Source organism: Venturia canescens, chromosome 2 (genome assembly GCF_019457755.1).
Source record: "Venturia canescens isolate UGA chromosome 2, ASM1945775v1, whole genome shotgun sequence".
Lineage (NCBI taxonomy): Eukaryota > Metazoa > Arthropoda > Insecta > Hymenoptera > Ichneumonidae > Venturia > Venturia canescens.
Genome location: NC_057422.1, coordinates 10,113,597 through 10,139,766, shown reverse-complemented (window position 1 = coordinate 10,139,766; position 26,170 = coordinate 10,113,597). Strand labels below are relative to the sequence as shown.

Sequence of the window (26,170 nt, the reverse complement as noted above, 5' to 3'; positions counted from 1 at the left end):
CATTGAAATGCGAAAGAATAAATGGGGAGTAGAAAAATATAAATATTCGGTCGGGCGTGGGATTGAAAGTGTCCGTCGCGAGTGCGAGCCGGGCGGTTTCTGGCGGGATGATGACGCGTAGGCCGGCGACCCGATCTTGATACGCGTTCACCGGGGGATTTGGTGACGGCGGCGGCGGCGGCGGCGGCGGCGGTGTCCCCCACTCGGGAAGATTCGCGGGGGCCCGCGTGTGCGTACCGAAAAGCATGGCCCCACCAGGAGTCTCGTGTGGGAAGGCGCCCCCCTCTCGTCCTGGGGGATTTTTCACGCGCAGCCGAGCGCACCGGCAAAAGCTCGAGGAGCTTTCCCCACCGCGAATAGAGCGAGGTGTACCTGAATGCGCGCAGGGGCCTCCGCGGATGGCTCGCGGTGCGTCTCGCTAGCCAACGAGACGAGCCACGCCAGCGGGTCCGCCTTTGCTGCTCGCTCGCTTCCCCGAGTCCATCTGTAGCCGGCGGGGGTGGAGGCTGGAGGGGCTCGAACGGGTACACAGAGAGGAGCAATATCGGTATACGAGAACCAGGAGTTTGCCAGCAGTTGTTGGCAAAGTACAAGAGCAGGACACACGAGCTGCCGCTGCCGCCACCACCGCTCCGAGAGCAGCGGCGAGAGAGGCTCGCGCGCGTTAAACAGCGCGGGAGATATATACGTGTGTGTATGACCCATACTGCCCCCCACCGAGAACGCAAAACTCCACGACGGACTCTCGCCCCCACCTCACCGTCCAGACGGCGGGCCACGGCTGATGAGTCACTATATAAGACAGCAAGGACAAGAAGGTGTATGTTAGTATACACTCCATTCCTCTCGTGGCGAGCACACCGTGTGCGGCGCTTATTCGGCGGTAACCGCACCATATACACGAAGGATCTCTCTTTTTTCTCTCTCTCTCTCTATCTCTTTCTCTCTCTCTCTCTCTCTTATTTTTTACACACGAAACGATATTTCGATCGAAGGAGGAAGTAATAAACGGGAATAGAGGAGAGACACTTGTCGATACTAAATCGTACTGATTCGTCGTTGAGCAATAACGACGAACAACGTCAAAGAACTGCTGCTGCTGCTGCTGCTGCTGCTGCTGCTGCTGCTTCTGGATATAGCGCGTTGCACCAGTTGACCGGCAGTTTCTGTAGACGAATATCCATTGTCAGACTTTCGGATTACATCTCGCGGTTGCACATCGAATGAATTCAATTCGTAAATACAACGAAAGACACATTGTCGCCGTAAAGGGGCTCGAAGATAGAAGCAGCAACCATTTAAATTGCTCCCGATTTACTATCTGTCGAGGGTACGATATCGGAAGGGAAATATACGACGCACTCATCGCGAAAATCCTCACATAAAATAGAACAACATGTTGGTGGAACACGCGGCACAATGGATGTGGCAGGTGATGGGAGGCACTGAAATCGACGTACTGTCGAGTCTTCTCGTGTTTCTCGGGGTACTCGGTGCTGTCAGATCCGTACAGTGGCTTAAATATCTCAGAACGTTGCCGCCTGGACCTTGGGGGTTTCCCATTTTTGGCTATCTACCCTTTATCAAAGGCGACGTCCATCTACAGTTCGGTGCGATGGCTAAAAAATACGGCTCGATGTTCAGCGCGAGACTCGGCACCCAATTGGTCGTTGTACTCAGCGACTACAGAGTAATCAGGGATACATTCAGACGCGAAGAGTTCACCGGCAGACCCCACACAGAGTTCATCAACATGCTCGGTGGATATGGTGAGTTTTTACACTCAATTTATCACCTCCCAATGCATTTCGTACGAGCTATTATTAGCGCTCTTATCGCCATTGATTTTGTTGACGATTCATCTCCGTTTGTCGAATCCCCGACGAATGACACGGGCACTCGTGGGAGGAGGGAATCGCGCTCGATGGAAGTGTGCAAATTTTTTGTCACCGGTGCTTCGAACGGGGAGTAACGATAGCGCGAATCTACCGGAAAGATCGATCGATTATTGTCGAGCTTACGAGTCAGAATTGTCCCACCGAAAAATTCGAAAAAATTCGAGCTTTTTTTTCAACGTTGCGAATTACGATTAAACGAAAATGTCGTCTTCCGTTTTTTTTGTGCTCCCCTTTTCGCGGCCCGAAAGTGCGCAATGTCAAAATAACCTCGAGGCTTCGTTCGAACGCGGTTTTTTTAATAAACCCTCTGCAAAAGTGAGATAAAATGTTCACTGCTATAAAGTATGCTTCGTGGATTCTGTGATGCAGGGATTATTAACACCGAGGGTGCGATGTGGAAAGATCAGAGAAAATTCCTTCACGACAAGCTCCGCAGTCTGGGAATGACGTACATGGGAGCCGGCAAAAAAATCATGGAAACAAGGATAATGGTGAGTGCGTCGTAAAAGCCCGTTATAAAACGCTCAATTATAATCTAACGATTGATATTTAATCGACGGGAATGACGAAAGAATATTGAATAAAATGATGAAATCGAGGAGAGAAGTTTTAATGGAATTTCGTACCCGATCAAAGATTTTCATGAAAACGTGAATTTCCGGCTGTTGCAGCGCGAGGTCGAGACTTTAATGCGTGGCTTGTCCTTGAGACACGGTGCACCGACCGACGTGTCACCCTCACTCGGCATGTCAATCAGCAATGTCATATGCTCAATAATAATGGGCGTGAGATTCAATCACGGGGATGGAAGATTCAAGAGATTCATGTCTCTCATCGAGGAAGGTTTCCGACTCTTCGGCAGCATCGTGTCGGTCAATTTTATACCGATGATGCGATATTTGCCGTATCTCCAAAAAATCAGAACGAAAATATCGCGCAACAGGGCGGAAATGGCGGATTTCTTTCAAGAAACGATCGACAATCATCGCTCCAGTTTCGACGGTGAAAACGTTCGGGATCTCGTCGACGCTTATCTCCTGGAGATCGAGAAAGCGAAAAAGGAGGGACGGGAATCGACGTTGTTCCATGGAAAGAATCAAGGTGAGGATCGATCATAATTGCGTCGGAGTGGGATGAAAAATCTTTGGAAAATATTGGTGCGGAGAGGCGCCGGAGCTTTCTTCACCGACGGAGAAAGCTCCGGTGCCTTCGGGCTCGTTCGGTTCGATCGAGTAATTAAATTTCCGTCGTTCGCAACGTTCCAGATCGGCAAATGCAGCAAATTCTCGGGGATTTATTTTCTGCCGGTATGGAAACGGTGAAAACGACCCTCGAGTGGGCCGTCATTCTCATGCTGCATCATCCGGAAGCTGCGAAAGCTGTGCAAGAAGAGTTGGATCAGGTCGTCGGGAGATTGAGAATGCCGGCGCTGGAGGATCTGCCCTTTCTGCCGGTTACAGAAGCGACGATACTCGAGATCCTCCGGAGGTCGAGCATCGTTCCTCTGGGCACGACCCACGCGACGACCCGGTAAGTCTATTTCGCCTAAATTTCAAACGCCCCTCTCCCTCTTATCCTCCTCGCTTTGTATCGACCGAGTTTCGCGAGCGTTTTTAAATAATGGAGAATAAATAACGCAGCGCGATTAGCTCGTCACCGACCGCTTCATATTTTCGTTAATCACCGCATTAAAATTCATAAAACTAAAAATCTCGACATTTATTATAGAACGCGATGCGAGCGAATGAAAAACTGAGAAACTGAGAAACACCTATAAGTAGGTCGTCGCCGCTGCGCGTACGCGTTTGTAAATTCGACCAATTTTCTCTTCAATCCCATATTTTAACGTTAAAAAATCGATCTTAGGCCCGTCGTTCGATAGGTTTTCGAGTATCGACGAGAGACGACTAAAATCGTGAATGGTCGACCCGTCCGCGTCTCGACCTTGACGATCTCCATAGAATAAATGAATTTTCTGTACATTTTTTTCGTTCAATTTCTCGTCGTTTTTTTTCCACCGCTCGCCGCAACGACGCTACGCCGTCTCGTTACGATTCTGCATCTTCGCTCGTGTTCCAGCAACGATGCGCGTGCGTATCAGTCCGGAGAGAAACGGGCCCGGGGGGAGGGGGCTCACACATACGCGTATCGCGGCTCGAATAATATTTTTTTCTTCTTATTTGAAATCTTCGATCTTACGGATAACGCATCGTGTATGCGGTTGCGGCGCGATCGATCGTAGCGGTTATTCGCAGAGAGGTAAAAGTGAAAGCAAAACGCGTGTCGTGCCCCCGCTTTTCGGGCCTGAGGCCCACCTAGCGACTTCGAGGTCGACGACACCTCACCGGTCCGCGTCTCCCAGTGAGGTTCTCAGACAAAGAGACCGGTGCGCGCGCCCGCGGAGTAGTCTCGATTAACGAATATAAGAAAACCCGAATCGCGCGCGAGCGTATAGGTATACCGACTTGAGCAACCTTTTTATATACTCGAGAGAGACTCCCCCCGTTCATTTGGCCGCGATCGATCCGAGAATTCCATGCATAACTATGTATTAACATATATTGGTGCGCTGATTATAAAACGTTAGAAGACCAAACGCCGGGGGAATCTCGCGCGAGTACCCTTTCGCTGAATAAAATTGTGCGAGGATGCGAGAACAATCGAGGATGAAAACGTCGCTCGTTAGTCGTTGGGCGGTGCGCGTGGATCGAAACAACAATTTTTCCCGATCGCGAGGATTATCTCGAGCGAATTGGCCTCGATATTTCAATTTATCGAGAGATCTCCGAAGCGGAGGAGCGCGAGGCGCCGAGGGGGCGTGAATACTCTATAAATAGCGGCGCGTCCGAGCCGCACAAAAGCCTGCTCCCCGCTGGTTACTTAACTCCCGATAAATGCTCATTTTTTATTAATCATTTTAATTGTGGTTTTTCAGCGACGTGAAGGTGAACGGTTTCACGATACCAGCCGGAACGCAGGTCGTCCCGCTGCTGCACGCGGTCCACATGGACCCCGAATTGTGGAGCCAGCCCGAAGAGTTCCGCCCGACGAGATTTCTCTCGGCCGAGGGCAAAGTTTGCAAGCCCGAGTACTTCATGCCGTTCGGCGTCGGTCGACGCATGTGCCTCGGCGACGTTTTGGCCCGCATGGAACTCTTCCTCTTCTTCAGCTCGCTCGTTCACAACTTCAACATCGCGCTACCCGAGGACGCGGCGTTACCGAGCTTGCGGGGCAACGCCGGTGTCACCGTCACCCCCGACCCCTTCAAAGTATGCCTCGTACAGAGGGACCTCGAACTCACTGGGTGCAGCAGCAGCAGCAGCAGCAGCAGCAGCAGCAGCAGCAGCGCGAGCGAGCAGCCGCCGAACCCTCTGAGAAACATCGGCAGTCATTGAAAGAAACGTCAGTGACGGGTTTGCTAATCGTATCGATTAGAAACACCGAAGAATCCTCGTTATTATTACTTTTTTTCGTCGACATGACTCCCAGTCTCCACCCATCGCTCACGGAGCACGGTAGTTGTTCCTATCGATTTCTTTCCGAGTCGGGAAAGATGAAGAAAGTACGAAAAGTTTTATGTATTTAAGTACGCATAAATATTTTTGTATATTTATGACAAGTTCGAGGTGAAAATAATTAGAGAAAGAGCTTGAGAGGGAAAGGGAGGGAGAAAAAGAGTCGTCGCTCCCCCGAATTCGGTGCAAAACTCCTCGGTGAGAGTTCTCCCGTCAGGGCTAAAATGGTCCTCTCGCCGCATCGGACGATCCTCGCGGACCGTTTTTTTTCTTTGCGCCACGGAAAATCGTAATTCCCACCGCGCGAGCGCGTTCTCTCTCTCTCTCCCTCGTCGTTTCGCTCAGAGTGTGAACGGAGTACAGATTTGTTGTGCAATCAGATCGAACGCACCTGTTTCTTTAATCGCAGGACTCGCCGTCGATCCAAGTCGTTCGCGCTCTCTCTCCCTCTCTCTCTCTCTGCGCGCAGCGAAGTCACGCACGCGCGCCTAGCCAAATGTGGCAAAGAGTACAAACTTGATGAACGGAAACATAGAAATTTCGAAGAGAACCCAAAAATTACACGATTTTTTTCGCCATATGTAAATACCCAGCACTCGCCCGTACACGAGACACAACGAACACACGCTGGCGCACGTACGAATGAGAATTTTCAGAACATTTGGCCCAAAGTGCGAAGCACTTGGACACTTTTCAGTATCAAACAATCGTGTGGAGTGTGCCACTCGAGACAGTGAACGAGAAAGAGCAACGGAAAACAAGAAAAAACGAAACACACGCGCGTAGTCATTTTCAGTATCGCGAGGAAAAATTCACCTTCGTTCGTCGCGCATTGCCATTGAAAAATGTTCCCATCGACGAATTTTTCCGGCGGTTTTAACAGCGGAAATCCGATTGCCAGTTGACTAATTTTGTATCAACCGAATCTCTGGCTTCCGCGAATTTGTACATAGGGATCGAGACATGTGTGTGTGTGTGTGTGTGTGTGTGTGTGTATGCGCGCGCGATCAGAACTCGAGAGCCTCGAGTTCGTCTTACGTATTTATGTGTGAACATTTTGTGAGAATGATTACAGCGAGTGTATCCGCTTCCGTTGGCGCATCGAGAGAGTTTCGAAATTCTCGATATTCGAACGATGGAACGGTGCGAAAATTCAGGTTTCTATTATCGAATCCCGTGCCCGGGTGTCGCGGTGAATTTTCACTCGCGTCTCGTCAACGTATCGATCGATCTGTCGAGCTTTTACCTGCTTGGATGTAAGTTGCTACGTACGAGCTCACTTCCGAGGCGTTGTTTCGGTACTGAGAAATTGCGAAATAATTTTCGAACGATTCTCACCTCAGCTGCCCGATATCCGATGATATTTTGGTGGAGGTTAACCGAACATAAACACGCGCTCACGTCTCAAAAGTCGATGAGACATTTAGTACCAACAAATTTTCTAACTAGGAATAAAAGTGACATTTCCTTAACGTAGGTAGGAACAAAGATTTATAAAGAGACACAGAAAAAAGGGAGAACGAAATGACACTCCAAGTTTCTCTCCGCAACGCCGCGAAAAACTCGCTGGACGACTATGAAATGTTAATTTTAAGCACAACCGAGAGTGCGGCTAAGAGGAAATAATTATCCGAGCCGCTAAAATGTGTTCATTAGCCGCGATTCGCTCAACGAGCGCTTTTCGCGTTATTTAATATCCTTTTTTATTGTACAAACGAACAAATAAAAAGAAAACATATTTTTATCTACATTCGTTGATTTATTCGTCGACTTTTATTCGTAATCAAAACCTCTACGAATTACATTCGAATTTATTCATCCGCAGAGACCTTAGTTTCTCATCGATCTTTCAATATATTCGGAAATCCACGCGGAATATTTATACACTTCATATATTTCGAAGATAAATTTGTATACGTCAACGAAATAATCAACAGCGTCGTTCGATTCAGTCGATTCTCGGGTTCGATCTATTTTTCAAGCTCGAGCACAACGCCCTCTTTACAACGGACATTCTTACGAGCGCTCACCCCCCCCCCCCCCCCCCGCCCCGCTGGAAATAAACTCATGCAATTTTATTTTAAAAAATAAGTAGAAATTCCACCACGACTTTTGCATAACCTCATTGAAATAATCAATTTTCTTGACGATCGTTACGGTTTTTCAAAGCCTCCACACGTAAACATTCGCTTTTTTGTTCTGGAAAAAAAAAATTATTCACTTGATTTGTCAATATTTGTGTGAGGATCTCAAGTCGTCCTCGAGAAGTTCGAGACCGAGCCGCGACGACAAAGGTCTCTCGTGTCGCGGTGCCCAAACTCACGGTACTCTCCCTCTTCTCTCTTTCCTCTTCGAAAAACGGTGCCGCGCGGCTCGCTAGCTTTCTCTTTGCAGGCAATCGGCACTACACGTCGATACAGTATATATTCGGTAGGGCACTTTTCCCCATTCATGTCCGGGCTTCGCTTGGCAAGGAACGATTATCTCTCGCTCTCCCGTTCCCTCTTTCTCTCTCTCCCTCGCCCGGTCTCTTGCTCTCTCTTGGGCGCTGAGAGATATCAAGACATTCCGAAATCGCGGGCGGGTACCTCCGCGTATTTTCGTTCTGCATCCGCTAAGAAAGGCTCACAAAAGTGCCGAGGTGTAAGCCTTTATATTCCTTCTTTTCGGTTATTCTGCTCTGCTAGGAATTCGAGAGAATTTTTAAAATGTCAAGCGATCTATTTGCATTTGCTTCGTTTCAAGGTGAAATACGAACGCTACTGATAATTTAGAAAATGCGCCTTCGAACTTGGAGTTTCGATGGTTCGTTTATTTCTGAGATACTTGTTCGCTCGCGTGTATACCATGACCTTTGAAAAACATTGGAAAACCGCTAAATTGAGGCGAGCGAACGATCTCGAGAGCTTGAATATTCATAACTCACGTCTTTTCATCTCGCTAGAAGGGGCATTCTTGTTTTTAAGCGTACACACGTTGAGGGTCAGAGGAAAAGCCTTCGAGTGGTTATGAAACTGAGGAGTTTGACATTCGATCGATCATCTTGTGGTCGCGCTGATCACAAACAAAATTCTAAAGAGTCGGAAGTACACACACACCGTGAAATAACGCCCTCCTCTCGCGTTTTTACGACAGAGATTCACAATACGTTTAATCACAATATGGCCGAGCTGTTCAATCACAAATTAATGAAAATCCCGACACCAAATAATCGAAATTCGTTCCAAGAGCTTTCCGACATCGATACACTTTTCTGAACGCTGCTCCCTCTCCCTCAACGCTTAGTTTGCCCGTGGCACGAGACGTGGCGCTGCCAGTTACCGTAACGGTCTCACGGCGCTGATGAGCATTCGAAACTTTGGAGAATAAACTGTTTTGTGATTTATTTTATTAATTTGCTGATGAAGACGATAAACATCGAAGAATAAAATTCGTTTGAAAAAAATGTTAGTGCCAGTGTTAATATTACAAATGTGTGAAGAGTCGTTTCTTTTTTTTCTGTCGGACAGAAGTGGCCCGAAGGTCCTCATATATGGATATGCAAGTCAAATGAATGGAGACATGCTCGTAAGGAAGCGAATGCGATACTTACATAAGAGAAACTCTGTTAATTCCCGCGCCTCTCCATTGTCCCCATATATTTTCTAACGAAATTTCACAGATAGGAAGAGACGAAGGAGGAGGAGGGGGAGGAGAGAGGCTGAGGTTGCGAACCGCTTGGTAAAACGTTGCTCGTAAGATCGATGACACGAAAGTCAAGTGGCCCGAAAACTCGCGAGAGTTACGTAAAGTTAGCTTCGAACTTTGCAGGGAGTGGCTCAATGTATCTGTATTTTCGAAGCAAAAGAAGAGGAAAAAATATTTAAAAAGGGTGTTGGAAAGGAGAGGGCGAGCCGATACTCATTATTTGCTCGAGAACGCGACACGCACAGCGCGATCCGTTGTCTTTTTTGCGACTAAATTCGATCGGGACATTTAATCCGGTGGACGAATCGAGCAGGAATCTCAATCGTAGTTGCTATGTGAAGCATCCGAGGATCCGTAAAATAACTAATTGCGTTTTCTCGAAGTGCTTCGACAGCACAAATCGTCGGGGGAATAAAAACGATGAATTCCCCCGATGCGTTTTCAATAATCGCTCGTATTTATCCCATTTATCCCCCGCAGGAGGGCTTCGTTTTTTAAAATCACGCCTATAAAAGTTTAACGAGTTATAAACGCCGAATGTTATTTTTGCTCGTCGCTCGCAAACCAGTGCCTCATTCCTCACTCACTCATTGCAAGGCCATTGCGGATTGAAAAAAAGAAACGAAGTTGTAAAAAAGAAACCCGCGCGTTGCGCAAGACGAAACGAAATCTCACGACACTAAAATTTCTCAAATTTGTCTCCTCAGATGAGCTCTCGCTTGAGTTAATCTCTCGTTACATTCGAATTCTGAGCTCCTCCGGATTATCTTATCGTTTATTCGATATGAGACAACAAATTATATGCGCTGCAGTCCGAGCCCTCGGTTTCAGAATCCGACTGAAAATTTCAATAACCTAATTACATAATTTTCATTTCACTTCATACAACGGGGCTTTAATTAGCTGTTGAGAAAAAACGAAACATCGTTGAATATTCGTCCCGAATTTCCGAATGTGCCTGACCATATGTCGATCAATCGAAAATTGAAGCAATTTCAGCCGCAAGAAATCGACTCCGAGCGATCGCGCACCCTGTTCGAGGTCGTTCATTTTCTTTGTTCCCTGAACTTCAGAAACATCGAAGAATTTTTCAAAATTTTGTATTTCCATTGTTAGAAAATCGAGAAGTTGCACTTTTATTTAAAACGAAGGACGATTGAATCTTGCGTGGCGAAATCATCGTTCACAATGTCCGTGAACTTATCTCCGACGTTGCTCAAAAACTCGAGAAATATTTATCCCATGCATCTGATTTGTTTACAAATTCACTGAAGTTACAAACTAGTAGAATCCATTTTTTCATCACATCTTGAATTCATATAAGCAGCATTGCATGATGTCAAGACTTTTTCATAATCACGTTTGAGAGGTTAGTGCCACGGATAAGAACGTGTGCCTTGCCTTAAGCACGGTTGTGAGCAATCAAAAAAATTGACGCTCCAACGACACCGTGACAAAGCGTTGTTTCGATCTCCCTTGCTTTGTTCGTTCGTGGCGTCTCCCCGCGCGTGCTTGATCAAGTCTCACGTAAAATTGATCGTGTTTTTGTTTATTTGTGTTATCGAAGCTCGATCGAAAACTCAACGGATTTGGTGCACAACCGCGAATGAACTTTTCTCGTTGTCAATATAACGTCAAATTTCTTATTTATCATCGAAAAAAGATGTTGACATTGTGGCCTCTCAATTAGGACTGGCTCTCCGTGCCACCGTGCCTCGTGCCTGTGATACTCGAAAAACTTTTGAGCGTAAATATTCAAGCCCATTCCTAACCTACGCCTGTGCAGAGTTTCTTCGTAATAAAACGCAAACTGTTATGAAAATCCCGCGCTCATCCGAGAGAAAAGCCACAAATCTATGAGCACTTCCACGTTGAGTTTGTTGAAAATTTATCCAATTTATAACACCAAAACCGCGGAGCGTTTTCAGGACATAATGTCATGTTCATATATTATATAGAAAAACGTGAATTGAGTCTGCAAGCTTCGCGAAAGCGTTTACAAATTACGACCAACACATTGCATGCTAGTACGAAACATTCACAAATTCCCGTCAAAAATAGGATTTTAGACTCACGATAAAAAATCCTTGCACGTCGACAGCAGATGGGTATGCCATAATCGATGTGTAGTGCTCGCGGATATGCATCGACGAAATGTCGACCGCAGAATCCAATGGCTAGTATAGGCGCCGTCCGTTGAGAGCCGCTATATTTGCAGTACAAACACTCGTTTTTTACGAGATACATTAAAGTTTGACCCTAGTTCATCGTATGCGAAAACTACACTTAAAATAATCGAACTGTGATTTCTTTGTGTCGGAATAAATCGTCATAATTCATAACACCACCATCACTGTACTTTGTCTTTTGAGCGCATTCTTGAAATTCACAATAAATCGACAGATTTTATATCAAACCGTCAGAATAGGTATTTTTTTTATATTCCATCGATTCTTCCGTAATTAACACTTATAAATCAAAATGACTTCGATTTTTTTTTTAAATATATTTTCGTTCGATTTTTTATCTCGTTCCCGTTCTAATATATTGAAGTATCATTCACTGATATCACAGGGACACAAAGAAATTTTGTTACTGTTTTCTGCATTATTCTTTGCCGGCATTACTGGACGCTGAGGTGATTCTAACGTCGTACCCTCGGTCGAGCACAAAATGGACGTCTGCGAAAGTGATCAAGTACAAACACGAATGGTAGCTTCGGAAATTGAACGCTACAAGCGCTACTAGCAAATGCCGCTCGATCGATAAAACCCAAAGAAGTCAAATGAATGCAGGACCCATTCGGTTATTTCAATTTTTTCGCATCTCATGATTATGTCGTTTCGGTTGTAGATGATTTTCGAACAGTTCAATTTCTTAGATAAACTTCTGCTTGAAGATAACGTTTGAAAACCGTCAGTTGAGACTCGTAGGCATCCTTAATATTTTCTACGTGATAATAAAATTTGTTCCTTGTCACACCTACATCATAATCCTAAAACCATAGTTCGTTACTATCCCTTTTAGATCTCCGAATTCGTTCTCTTTTTTCAGAAAACAATGATCAAATGAGAATCGATACGCGTTGAATACATCAGCGCTTGAAGAATATAAATTTACAATTTTCTCGTATAATATCATTGCGGCAGGTAACATGACAAGTTTTGGAAGATTGACTACGTCAATTTCTTTCCTTTTTAGCGTTTCAAATTCACTGGCATATATGTCTTTCCACTTTATTTCTCAAAAAGACTCGTTTATCAAACCTCAATCTGGATTTCAAACAATTTGAAAAGATAGAACTTTTGAGGAAGTAATATAAGTTCCTGAGTAATATTGAAAAATTGATTGATTTCGTTTTTCTTTTTTCACATGAAATGTAAATATGTTTAACAAATATTTACATTATTCAAACGATCACTTTCAGCGATAAATCTTGAATCGAAAACGATTCAAATTGCACAAGAATTTCAAGAAAGTTTGAATCTGGGGGCCATATTCACCTAACTGCTCCCGGTGCCTCAGCCATTATATTATAGTGTCTTCCCGGTTTGCTGTGATCCGCGATTACGATTGCACGTTTTATAACCTCAAAGTTTTACCACTGCGGCCATATGCAATTAGAAATATTTAGTGATCCCTTGGAATATGAATAAAACTCATGAACCTCCAAATTGGATGATTAATTGAGATTCTTTGAAATGCAAAAGATACAGTTGGTGTGAGCAAAAGTTGTGTCATTGTTGAATCAAGGTGCCAAAGTATTACGAAAAATTCCATGTTCGTTCGCGATCTCGAAATGGTTGAATGATAAGAAATAATAAAAGTAAAACAGTGACTACGCAACATAAAATATGTTCAGCAGTGTTCAATTATCTTTACGGTTATTAAATCGTACGAAAATTCCGAGATTACAAAAACTACAGAGCCTAATCAGGAAAGAAAATGCTACAGGTTGGGCGCATCGACAACCTATTGCAGTCATAAATGAAAAAATGACTTTTGATAATGACGAAGAATCGTCGAAGCCAACAAGGAAGCTAAAACCGAGAAAATATATAGGCGAAAACCTTGAGCATAAGCCTTTGAAAGAAAAGACAAATCATAAGAGGCCTGTAATAGCCACATCCGCTTCAATTGAAAGCGACGAAACTTATAATGAAGATGGAACTCCAAGGCTACACAAATTCACCCAAGATGAGAAAAAACTTAAGTACGATCTGTTTTTTTATTTCACATTTCTTTCAAAAAATTTACCACACTGGTGCATTAAAAACTCTTATCGAATGCTTAATTTTTCAGCGCTCTGATACTGGAACTTAGATCGAGGAAAAAGCGTGAAAAAAACAAACAAATACTTCTGGAGGGTTGGCGCCTCATCCAGGATGCTATCCAAGCGGGTCTAGTCCCACAAATAATTATGTACAGTAGACCGAGTGATATTGCTAGATTGACGCTACCAAAAAAAGGAGTCAAAATTTACAGAGTTCCATATAATACCCTCCAAATGTGGTCCAGCCTCACCACGTCACCAGGAATCTTTGGTAATATTCACCAAGCTTTTTTAAATATTCACACATGTGCTTTTGTAAGAGTCGATTCTGTTGCTAATGAGAGAAAATATGCGTGTTTTGAAGCTTTGAAAAATCTGATTGCATGGAGCTTGAGAATAAGAAAAACATTACAGATTGTAAAAAAGAATGTGAAATTGGGATAAAAATATTTGTAAAATTATAAAATTCAGCGAATCGAGTTTCATGAGAGAGATTTAGAAATTTGGGCATGAGGATGAAACTCGTTACCGAAGAAGTTTAAAAATGTAGAAAAATTTATAAGAACCAGAATTCTTTTGCTCGTTGAGAGGGAAAAAACTCAAACTGCAATAATCTAAATTACATTGATGAATGAAGTGTTGACGTTCCTCAGGTGTTTTTCAATCTCCCAGCACGCTTGAAAAAGAGCCCAATGCAGATACATTGCCATTGACGATAATATGTGACAATGTGAGAGAACCAGGCAACATGGGTGCGATTTTACGTGCAGCTGCTGGTGTTGGCTGCGAAAAGATCATTTTAATAAAAGGTATTTTATTGATCGTGCTCATCAACTCCGGATAAAGTGCAGAGCTATCGTACAAAAAAAAAGTTGTTGAATAACTAATGTAATTGTTGGATCCAACAGGCTGCGTGGACGTTTGGGATACGAAAGTATTAAGAAGCGCGGTGGGGGCTCATTTTCGACTATCGATTTCGAAATCTGTCGATTGGGATGAAATTGATTCGCTGATAAGCTCTACTGCTAAAATATACATTGCCGATAGCGACGGCGGGATGAAATCGGTGGTCACATCTGACGACTCGAAGACGGAAAAAAAATGTGATTCCAATGATGGAAATGCTCAAGAATTCATAAAACCTGAATCCAATGAAGATCTTGGTGCAAGCGACCAAAGTTCGGCCGATCGAGTAGACTGTGTTGCGGATAAGAGTTTGGAAGTCGATTCCAGCGACGAAAAAGTCGAAAAATCCATGAAATCTGAAGCTGAGTTAGGTTCTAATGCGAGTGAGCAAAATTCAGCGGACGAAGTGCGATGCACTTCGGAGGAAAATTTAACGAATTCCTACAAATCCGATACCGAGGAATATTCGTATGACAAAAGTTTCGAAAAATGCATTTCAAGCGCTGAGGACGTGATGCAAACTTCTCCCAGCTTACAAACGATCATTGCCAAACAAATATTGATGAGTATTCCTGTAAAACCGTATTACGCGCCGGATTATGCGTCGAACGAAGTGATTCTGATCGTTGGTGGTGAGACCGAAGGTTTGAGTTACGAATCCGTAGAACTAGCACAGAAGCGTGAAGGCGTTCGCGTTCATATACCGTTGACGAATAACGTCGAGAGCCTCAACACCGGCGTGGCCCTTGGTATAGTTGCTTTTGAAGTTAAAAGGCAATTCGCCGTGCGCAAACAGTCGTTTGAATGATTTATCCTTAATCCAGTTTCTTACATCATAATTGTAAGACAAATTCATCACTAAATATTAAATATGTTTGTTAACTGTTGTAAATACAAACACCAATTTTCATTGTCAAATATCATTTCTATCGAATTCGCTGATACTGAAACGACCAGTTCTTCGTCAAGCAAACTATTCATTTCATCGGCTTACTCCAGTGATCCTGGTTCGCCAATTATTTTTTTCAAGTTTTTATGGAAAAATCTCAAATCGAATTCAGACTTTTTTCTAGGTGCCAGAGACAAAAATCAACCTGACAATACGATAGTTAGTAGCTTAAACGACAGTTTTTTATTATTCACTGTAGAATTGAACTGAAAAAACTGAATTTCAGAAACTTTAATAGAATCCCAATTGTTTTCATGGCTCCAGTCAATTACAGTGAAGTTTCGCTCTTCGAACGATCATTTTTTGTCGAAATTTCGTTTCGAGGTTTGCTTGAATGTTAGTTACAATCTGCGCTTTGTCTCGCTGAATTCGTTTGTCCTTGAAAATCGTTTCCATGTGCACGAGTTTGTAGTGAAGTAAATCGGTAACTGACGCTAAAAAAAGAAAACTCCATCACGCGTGAAAATGCCTCAACTCGCTGAAGTATGGAATGCGAAAATTCGAAAGAACCAAGTAAACACAAAAATTGTGTCTTATGAAACAAGAAATTGTGACATCGCAAAAGCTGTTGCATCAATGACAGTTGTGATGTATTTTATCGTATTTTTCGTTCTCGTTGCATCAATTCTGAAACCCAATGATCGATTCCTTCGGTAAAAAAAATTTTTGTATCCGATACGACGTTCTTATTATGCATAATTTTCTTCGTTGTTTGACAATGAAAAGAGAACGTCGCGCGACAGTCTCACCTAGTGAAAACTCGATGAATCTATAGAATTTTTAGAAATCCCGAAAAAACAGAAGAGTTTTGTACTAAAAAATTCTTTGTCCCAACGTCGATGAAACGTCTAAAAAATTGTTCATCCTTCGATCGTGCAATAACTTGGCAAACCATGCTACGAGAATAACGCTGATGTGTGTGTATGTCGATGTTGAATAAAGAATTGAGCGAAGTAATGGAGCGATTGCTATCGGAAATGGAGAATTAGCATAAACAGTGAAATGCCCAAAGGTAATCGTATTAGTAGGAGCAACGCCATTCGTTTCCCCAAGGGCGCTAACTGCGTTCCGAGCACTGAATTATTCGAATTTAGATAATCGAAATGCTCTTTCGGTCTCTGCTAACAGTTTAGTATGCACGCTGCGTATTCACGCATTTTGGAACGCAATCAAGCTAACAACGGTTCCCCAAGTCTACAAAAATGGAGGAGAAATAATATCGGTCGGGAAGCTGAGTTGATTGCCAAATTCGAGCACCTTGGAATTTTTTTTATTGAACCTTTTTGTTTTTTAAATTCAAAGCTTGATCGGAAGATCCGACAATACTTGCGACTACGAAAGAAAAAAAAATTAACGATTCAATTTTTCAATCGATATATTGAGGGTTATTTGAACTTACATTCTGGTTTCCGAGCACTAGTACACACTACGAATAATAAAATGAGAAACACACTGAATTCCCGTCTGTTAACGTCGATTAACCTTCAATGGGAGAAACAATAAAACGGCTTTGTTGACAGTTGCTTTTTAATCTGGAAGTTTTGTCAAACAAAACGAAATTTGCACGGAGAAGGGTGCGTGGTGCAATTCATTGAAAATAATGCGTACACGCAGAGGAAGAGAGCATTGTTGTGGGTATTGTTCGAATCGCATAGATGGAGGCCTCGAATGGGTGCCCTTTAAATTCATTGTTGAGCAATGGTCGAGTGGAAGTGAGGTTATAGGAGGCGCAAGCCAAAACATGCAGGCTGCTTTTGCCACGAAACGAGCAATCGCTGTTCAATGCCACCCTGTGCTATTCATGCTCGAGAGAAAATACTGCAGAAAAAAATGGAGCTAATCAGCGCAATGAAACAAAAGCTCTTCTCAGAATTGTTCTCCTCTCGAATAGCTTACTGCCGAACTTCACTACGGCACTACGGTCGAAAACGGCTTCGAGTGTACGAGCCACGTGTGTGCATGAAAAGAAACATAGGCGGCAGCACAACAAACCAATGAATCCTCGTAGAGAATACTATTTAGCATTCAATCGTTTGTATGTGCTGCTCGGTAGGAAATTCATTTCAATTGATGGGCAAACACACGGAGGACAGAATTCTTTTCGTTATTTTTTTTCTTTTCTCACGGGGAGGACAATAAAACGTGGGATCGTGTCAGCGCATTTTCATCACACTCCTGCACTTTGTTCAACTCGTTAAAAATTTAACAGGATAAGGCCCGCGAACGTCAATTGTTGCGGGGTCCGAGTCGAAATGGATAACTTTTTTAAGAAATTTTTTAACAGTGTCAAACAGCAGAAAATTTTCAGTTTCAATATCCGAGGTTCTCGTACTTCACCTCGAATAATTCCTGATGTTCAATTTTTTTGACAGTTTGACCGATTACAAAAAAGTTCAGTCAGCCCACTTAAGACGATGGCAAATGGATGCGAGTTGACGAAGTCTTTTTGTCGTAATCACTCAAAACATGTCGATAAATTTCATCTTCGATGTTCGCAGCTACCTTTCATGGTCATGCACGCACGCGTTGACAAAATCCCGACTGAGCCACAAGCTTAACCGTTGCATTTTGAAAATAAAACAAAAAGGTAACCTCAAAGTTACCGAAGGGTTACCGCACACGTGCGGCTAACCTGTCGTCTCCACAAACTCACCTCGTCCTGATGAACTAAGCAACTTCGGCCTTCCGAACGGATATCATGTCCAAAGATATGCTGTGGATGGGTCCGTCCATCTTTTCGGCAATCACTATACCAGAAAATAAACATAACGCCAATGCAGGGGAGGGGATTGGGGTGAGGAAAATGGCTTAAAATAGAAGTATAGAAACACATTTTGAAAAGTTTATTTCATCGATAGTTTTACAAATTTTCAATGTGTTCGTTACTTTTTTTATTCGGTTTGTAGTACAGTGTGTAAGAATGCGGAAGGAATTTTCGTTTTTCGTAAAAAAAGGAAAACGAAGTTAAACCGATATTGGGAAAAGGTGTACTTCATTGGAAATTCGGGCAACGCGTTACTATTCTCCCTAGAGAGGAAGTCTTGGAAGGATAAATGGAAGCAGAATGTTTCGATCACGAGTCTGGAATGGAAGCTCTCCTGAGCTATTTTTTTTATTCCACTTGTTTCGTTCGCTCGCCGCTTCCTCCACTCCGCTCCGCTCTTCGAGTTGCCGAAACACTTTCCAGCTTTTTTTTATATTTCGAGTTGTTGACTTTTCTTTTATTGTCGTTTGGCACGTAGAGAGCTTACTCGTATTATGAAACCCGACGAAGTGTTCCCTCCCGTTCTCAACGCTCTCATGTGTTTCGTTTGTTTTCTCTCGTGTGTATATTAAATTATCGTGTATTTGTATTCGAGCACTAAAGTTTTTGAAAAGCGACTATATTCAGGAGAGCGCGCACAGGACACAACGGGGCGAGTGAATCTACAGTTGCGTGTGAAGATGAGGGTATAAAGATATTATACTCGTGAGATTTTTGAGTACGGGCGTTTGTTTATTTTATGAGAGCTCGTTCGATAAGGGCCTGTGAGGCATAGGTTTGTTTACTCAAGCGCCTGATATTCACGTCGAAACTTTATTGCTTATTATTAAGTCACTGCCACTCGTCACAAATACATAATGCGAGAGTCATTATTTCATAATTCACGTGATAATTCATTTTTCCTATTTCATCGAGTGTATTAATATTTTAGGTTAAATTTTTGCTCAACGCACGTATATACGTTGTATCGTTTAGAATTTTTGCTAACTCGATCCATCACTTTTACTCCCCTGCTGTCTCGCTCAACCAATTAATGAGCGAGGCCACGCGATCCTAAGTTGCTTGCCGGTATAACTCGATCATTTTTAATAACGCGCAATTGTATCGGGTTCGAGCGAAGCAGGTGAACTCGAATCCGGCAAACCTATGCCGTGCCGCATGCGAATCCCCTAACGGATAGAATCAGAAGTAAAAATAACCGTTACAGCTATGAAACAAGGAAACGACCTTTCGAAGTATTTATTCCATAACCACATTCGAAATGTAAATTTTCATGAATATTGAATTGAATTCTTTACTCCTAGCAAGTAATTTATCCACAAATATCCGTACGTCCCGGTCGGAGAAAAGCTAGTCAACAAATTCCACCTCCACACCGTGACGAACCGTGTACATATGATTTTATTTCAATCGACAATCGATATTTTTGTGGTTCTACACAATGGCGCCCCCGCGACTAAGGACTTCGTCATTTCTCGCGACATTGCAAAAGAAAGAGGCGTCGTCTAATGTAAATATTTAATAATAATAATAACTTTAATATGGTGATCTAATTTACTTCTCGACAACGGAAAATCTGACGGCAAGCCAAAAACGATTGATAAGAAAAAATCGAATTTTTGTCTCGAACTTGTAAAGATGTTAGAGTACCGTTGAACATATGCAAACAAAATTGTACCGAATTTAATTGTTTCGGTTGGTTGTTGAGAATTTTTACGATTCTTTAATAATCTGATACATAAAAATGATGGTGCCCATCGTTCTTTTTTTATAAATTCGAGCTAACGGAATTAATAATTTCTCATGAGCTGCTCAACGTTTGATTTACCAGGTGCTAGACGACACTTGATTCGCGTTGTTTGACCAATGAGGATGCGTGAAATCGCCTGTGCCTTTGTGTTCGAGCGAGACTTGGTTCGTGACTCGCGGTGACTCGAATCCACCGACCCTGTTAATTATACAGCGAACAATATTCGATCATTCCGGTTTTTCTAGAGATTTTAACCTGAGATCGTATAAACGATTTTACGTTTAGGAGAACAGGAAATTCCATCGAAAAGTAATAATCGATGGAAGAATTTCTTATTGAAAATGAGTACGAAACTTTCGGGTTTTTTCTAATATTTTTCGGTCAAAGCAATTTCTTTAACGAATGATGAAACCGTGAACTTTCCGAAAGTCGAACGAACTTTCAGCGGACTTTTTCCGTAATTTTATGAAATTCAAATAATTTCCATACAAAGTAATGAGCGTAGTTTTCGTGATTAATTCACAGTTTTCAAACTGCGATGTTGCACGAGTGTTGAAGTGACGAAAATTTTCATAATCTTTCCGCTGGGAGGACGAGTCCGACGTCACTGACTCGTCCCACTGCGCGCGACGTGTCCATTACGAAAATCATTCGAATTCCATTATTTTTAAGAGTGGTCGAGCTGCGACCGTCGCGTCCGGGTCTCGACGGAGATTAGGAATATGCGGGTCTCTATTTGGGACTTTAATACGGAAACGGGAAGTGTAAAGAACGTCAATTGCTTTCAATCCTGCCTTGCGTTCACTTGAACGTTAATGAATTTGGGAGCTTCGTATGAGATTTTCTATTACAGATAACCTCAAAATGTGACCGTAAGTTCTTCCATACCGTTCAACCAATTACTTTCGAAATGTTCATTACCAGCGACGAAAATAAATGGAACTTTAATCAACTAATGTTTTCATTCATTTCCCATAATATTTTTTTGCAAACGTGTTTCCTTCAATCGACCGAAAACAATCCTAACCTTTTCAAAGAAAAAATCTTTCTCGTAAGTGCCTTACTGAAAAAAAAGTAATAATGGTGAAATTCTATTTCGAAAAATCTTAGGAAATAATCGCAGAGTTGTCCTTCGAGGGTTATTCGAATGTGATGTGATGACAGAAAAAAAGTATCGATAAATTTGCGTGACTAATTGTAAATGGTATTGACGGTAGTACCGCGAAGTGTGGGTAAAAAAAAAACAGACATTTTGGTAAAATTTGAGAGTTGAAAAGTCCTTTCCGCGGAATTATTATTGACGCATGGTGCAGTAGAGTCGTTCAGCTTATTAGTTGGAGCTAATTCCGAGAAACTTTGACGCCTCGACAAGTGGCACTTTGATGTAAACACACGAGCAAAAGCGCCGAGTCGTTGCGAAGTGCGATTACGTGATTGATACGATGGAAAGAGGATAACGACGAGAGGGAACGGTAGAGAGATAAAAGAGGAAAAAACAAGATTTTCAAGAAGGATTTGTCGTCGGTTCAGTCTGGATTTGTTCAAAGTAAGGGAGTAAAGAAGCGGCAGGATTTCCGATTTTCCTTGATCCGAACATCTCAGTAAAAATTTCAGCCCCTTATATTTTCCGAATAAGGTTATACATTCGTTTAGTTTTCTCGAACGAAGCTATTATTTGGGATGAAAAACGAGTGCGACGAGAGTCGGAACTACTCGAAGGTTTTATAGCAAAAGTCGTGTGTAAAGTGGCGCTATCGCAATGACGGACAGGAATAAGGAGAATGTGAAAAGATGCTCGCTCGTCATAGTTTTCGGCTGGTTTTTCATCTTCCGTGATATATTTCCGACTCTTTCGAGAAGTACGTTGAAAAAAAGTCATGAAAAATGAAGTAGGTACGAGAAGAAAAAGACGAGAAAACCTGGTTGAAGTACGATGAGAGAGATAAGAAAGAGGCTGTTGGTGAGTTACGATACGCGGATACGCGGAGACAGAGACATAAGAATAAAGCTGCAGGCAGCGGCAAAAGACGAAGGTGGCAGAACTTGGCAACACTGCGCTCGCGCGAAGAGCGAGAGAGTGAGAAACGTTCGGCTATCTTTTCGCTCCCTTCGTCTATCGCTCCTTGCAACTTCTTTCTCTTTTTTCTTGTGTCCGAAGATCGGTGTGTGAGCGAAAAGTGGGAAAAGGGGAGTGAGAGAGAGCGAGAGAGCGGCGAGCGAGCGATGCGCGCGCATTATCTCGCACACAAGGAAATGTGCTCAATGAACGGAGACTCGTTTGAAGCCGGGAAACGGAGCGAAAAAGTGAGAGAGAGAGGGAGATAAAGAGCGAGCGAGAGTGATAGAGGAGCGGAGAGGCATACGAAGACGAAATGATGTAAAAGGAGAAAAAAGATGTATAGGGCATGGCCCGCCGCCTCGTAGTCGTCGTGAGTACTAGCCATACACATAGAGACACCGCGGCAGCACCGAACCGGTCAATACTCCGGGCAACCGCGTTGGAAGTGGCTCGATGGTGGATGCCGTCTCCTTCTTCCCTCTCTTCATTGCCGAAAGAGCGAGCAAGATGACAATTGCGCGAACGAATGGGAGGCGCAAGCGGGACTCGGGAGAATAAAAAATCGAAAAAATAAAACAGACGCCGTAAAGATAAAGAAAAAGATGTTAAGATAGCGAAGGATCGAATGAGACGGAGACTGTGACAGAAGGCCGCCGAGCTTTGGGTTAGAGTCTGCATAGGGGGATCTAGGCTTTAACCAAAAGGGAGCAATCGAGTTGCACGCAACAGCAGAGCACTAGCATCTCGGAGACAGCGGTGGTTCGCGAGGCTCTTTCGGTCTTTCCCAAAAGAGCAACCATTTCCTTGTTCTCCGTATAATGTATCCTACACACACACGCGCGCGCGCACACACTTGTCAAGGAAGAACAAGATATGCGTTTCACCACAGGGAGTAAAAATCCAAAATAGTTAAGCTAGATGCGCTGCCTCCAAGACCGAAGAACTCCGCGAGAAAGTAATAAATTTAAATAAAAAAAAAATCCGCGTTTATGAACGTCTTTATTTGAAATTGCGGAATGAAGCGCCTTGACCGTTGAAAAAAAAAACATGCGAGATATCGTATCGCAAATGCGTGTCACAAATACCACTGCGAAAACAGACGTGTTTAGAAAATAACATTGTCCTGTTAGTCATTTTTTATTCTCGAATTTGTAAAACATTGATAATATACGAAATCTGGTACAGCAGTACGCGCGGACTATATACATGTATATATAGTACGCATTGCAGGAAAGTATAGAGGCAGGGAGTGGGAGGGGGGGGGGGGGCGCCGAGAACGCGTACGCGTGGTATTAGTAAGGTCTTAGCTCTCGGACGAGACGCACGCTGGACGCTGGAGCTGAGAGAGCTCCGGAGCACGCCCGAGTCTCCGGATCTCATGGACTGGGGGACACCCATCACACAAGGAAAAATGAATTCGAATATTTTTCTAGTACCTGTGTATTGCTCATGGTGCTTTGATTCGTTCGGTCGATTAAAGGAATATCCCCAAACGGAAATCGTATAATACACGATGTAACAAAATCTCGGAGAATCAGTACCGTTTGTATATATAGGTACGTAAGAAAAGAAGGAAAAAAAGAGTGCGAGTGGGCTGGACATCGCACGAGATTCGCGACAGGAAAAGTGTAGCAAAGTCGACAACTCGTTTGGGTTTTCCTTAGTATTTACCTCCGTATCACGAGCACAGTCACGGTATAAACGTGGAAGCTGTTTTACGAGTGTGTGTGTACCAGTTTCATCCTTGTTGTGAGTGGATTTCCGTGTGCAGTGTGTGGGTGCGTGAGTGCGCGCGCGTGTGAGTTCCTCGCCGAGCCGATGGGGTTGTCTCGATTACTGCTCGTCTTTGGGCATTCGTTTCCTCACCGCTCAACGAAATACCCGGTAAAATCATGTGAATGAATAGTCCACGAGTTAATAATCGAGCTGCGGGCAACGGAGGAGCGCGCAGTATTTATTTATACGGATATACGTATATATATAGAAATATATATACATATATGTATACCTAGGTATATGCATATATACACGTCTATACGAGAGCGGTTGACGCCGCTGCGCGGCCAGCGAGACGACTGGATGACACTGCACGCCGCCCGAGTGTCGAGTGTCTCGTGTCGTCGCTGTGAGTTAAACTAAATAAGAGAGCGCCTCTTCCCTCTTCCAATATATATTATCGTGAATCGTGAATATTAAGATTAATTAATAAGTGACGGGAATCGAAGTGAATCGAAGCGATTATCGCTGATATTCCATTGCATATCCTCACGTTTCTTCAGCCCGACGTTCGTGTCACAAGGGCGCGTAGTTATTCCCAGAGGCAAGTGGAATAACGCACACGAAAAGTAGTGGGAATCCGCACGAGAATTCCGTGACGTATAGTGCGCCTGCTGAAGAAGCTTCGTTTCTTCTTTTCGTCGCTAAAGTTTCATTTCCATAGAAATATATTAGTTAGACAGAAAGCTTTGAAAGAAGCTAGTGCTTGTGTGAACATGTACACGCTTTATCTGTCGCTACGATGGTTCGTCAATCACTATTTAACGATGGGTCCCGTCTGATGGATCGACGCGAAGATTTCGTAAATATTCAAGGGTCGCGCTTTCAAGTTCGACTGGAAAAACGTGAGAGGCGTTATCACACCATCGGCTACCTCATGGACGCGTGGATCTTGTTGCTCTTTTTCGCATTCGCGGGTAAGTCGAAATAATAATATTGACACCGAGACTTTGCGGTTGTGGAACTTGACGCGAAAATCGTTCTCGTTGCGTCAAATATTTGCAAATTTCGATACTGTTTTTTCACGTACTAGTGCTGTTGAATTCTGGCAGAGTGACTTTTTTTTTATTGAATCGTGGCTCGTGATAACTTGGACATTGACGCAAGCCATTGACAGCTTCACGTGCTTGGCAACTCTCGTTATAATTTGCATTTGAAAGGGAGACCCATTTCGCCACGCTTTCAAGGTTTTCAGACCATTTTTTTCCTTTCAAAATAGATGAATATTGGATGAAATCTGATAAAAAAAAAAATAAAAATAAAAAAAAAATCAGCGAAACCCTCCCGCCTGCAGCAGCAAAGGTTTTTCACAAATTCCTTGTACCTCGCTCGTGCAGACGCGGTACGAGCAGTCCCTTCGTCGTAGGGATGAGTCGTGCTGTGCGGAAACGCTCTCGCGGCGCCTGCCGAAGCATGTGGAGGCGCCGAAGGCTATATAAATACGGAGGAATCCACATAAAAATACGACTATTCTCGATCATTTTTTAACAGTTAATTCTCGGTGCTAAACATTTCACGATCGTCTAATGCAGTGAAATATTTTCTTCTTATTCCGCACACGAATTTCATAGCTCAGTTCTGTTTAGTGTTTCCAAAATCCGGCCTTTTTCTTCGATATGAAAAATATTATGGGAACTAGAAAATCGTGATGAATATTTGAATCCGCAGAATTCATACTCGAAGACATTCGACGTCAAACGGTGTAAGAAATTCGATTCGTTACTCGAACAAACTTATTGGATGTAAAAATTTGTGCGTTTTCGTAATTTTTTTGTTTCAAGATACAAAAAAGAGCTTTAGAGTGTTTCGGGATCATGCTTTCGAAATAATTTCGTTTTCCTGCTCCAATTATTCTCAACCCGAATCGCATTAAAATAGGCCGGAGTAATAACTTTGAAAATGCGTTGAATTTTTATCTCCACTTACCAAGCTTGGGTTTTTGGGCTTCGTATGTTCAGTGGCCCGTAGAAAATAATTAATCTAAAATGGAATGTTTTTTTGCAAGCAAACAAAATACTCAACATCGTGTTTTCACTGAAATTTGCATTTATTTCACTCGTTATAATGAGAATCCCCTTTTACAGTGCCATGCGTTTCGTTACAGCGATTCTGGCAACGCTGCTCCGATTGTACTGAAATAAACAGTGACGAAACGACAAAAAATGCAGTTATCGTTGATATTTTTCACGAGTTACCAGCAAGCACTCGATTACGCGGTTCGAAAATGTCTTCCATTCCGATTTTATAACTGCAATTATCGCTTCAGTTCCCTCCTGAATTTTTATAGTAGCGAAATAACAGCTCGAGGCCGTATAAACCGAAAATATTTCAGCGACCCGTTTCCGGGTCCCCGAACCCATTGAACTTTTTCCACGACGATGATTAATGAATTTTCGAAAATACCTCGCCTGGCAATCGACGCTTTTACGAGTGCCTATGAATGTCCTATTATTTGTCAATCGTGCTGATGAACGGACCATTATTTCATACCGCAAAAACAAACAATCTTTACTGCAGTTAAACACTTTTATCGAGATTTTTTTTTCGCATTGGTGCGAACGAGCCTGCACATTTGCGAGCTCCCATGCACCGT

At 43.1% G+C, this 26,170-nt stretch overlaps 3 protein-coding genes across 3 annotated transcripts in view; all 3 read left to right on the top strand.

The window, feature by feature from the left end:
• Positions 1-611: 611 nt before the first annotated feature.
• Positions 612-7,161, top strand: Cyp18a1 (Cytochrome P450 18a1). The gene is made up of 5 exons (XM_043411960.1): positions 612-1,769; positions 2,268-2,389; positions 2,570-2,999; positions 3,164-3,428; positions 4,834-7,161. The coding sequence occupies exons 1-5, from the start codon at positions 1,397-1,399 to the stop codon at positions 5,291-5,293; spliced, it is 1,650 nt and encodes a 549-aa protein (XP_043267895.1). The 5' UTR covers positions 612-1,396; the 3' UTR covers positions 5,294-7,161.
• Positions 7,162-12,635: 5,474 nt separating this feature from the next.
• On the top strand, positions 12,636-16,747 carry LOC122406406 (rRNA methyltransferase 3, mitochondrial). Its single transcript, XM_043411834.1, has 4 exons — positions 12,636-13,313; positions 13,403-13,644; positions 14,027-14,182; positions 14,282-16,747. The coding sequence occupies exons 1-4, from the start codon at positions 12,955-12,957 to the stop codon at positions 15,085-15,087; spliced, it is 1,563 nt and encodes a 520-aa protein (XP_043267769.1). The 5' UTR covers positions 12,636-12,954; the 3' UTR covers positions 15,088-16,747.
• Positions 16,748-23,132: 6,385 nt separating this feature from the next.
• dtn (transmembrane protein 132C dtn) overlaps positions 23,133-26,170 on the top strand; it is a 59,730-nt gene continuing 56,692 nt past the window's right edge. Inside the window, exon 1 of the mRNA XM_043413195.1 lies at positions 23,133-24,494. Coding sequence (XP_043269130.1) covers positions 24,320-24,494 — 175 coding nt within the window. The 5' untranslated portion in view covers positions 23,133-24,319. The remainder of the gene's footprint in view (positions 24,495-26,170) is intronic.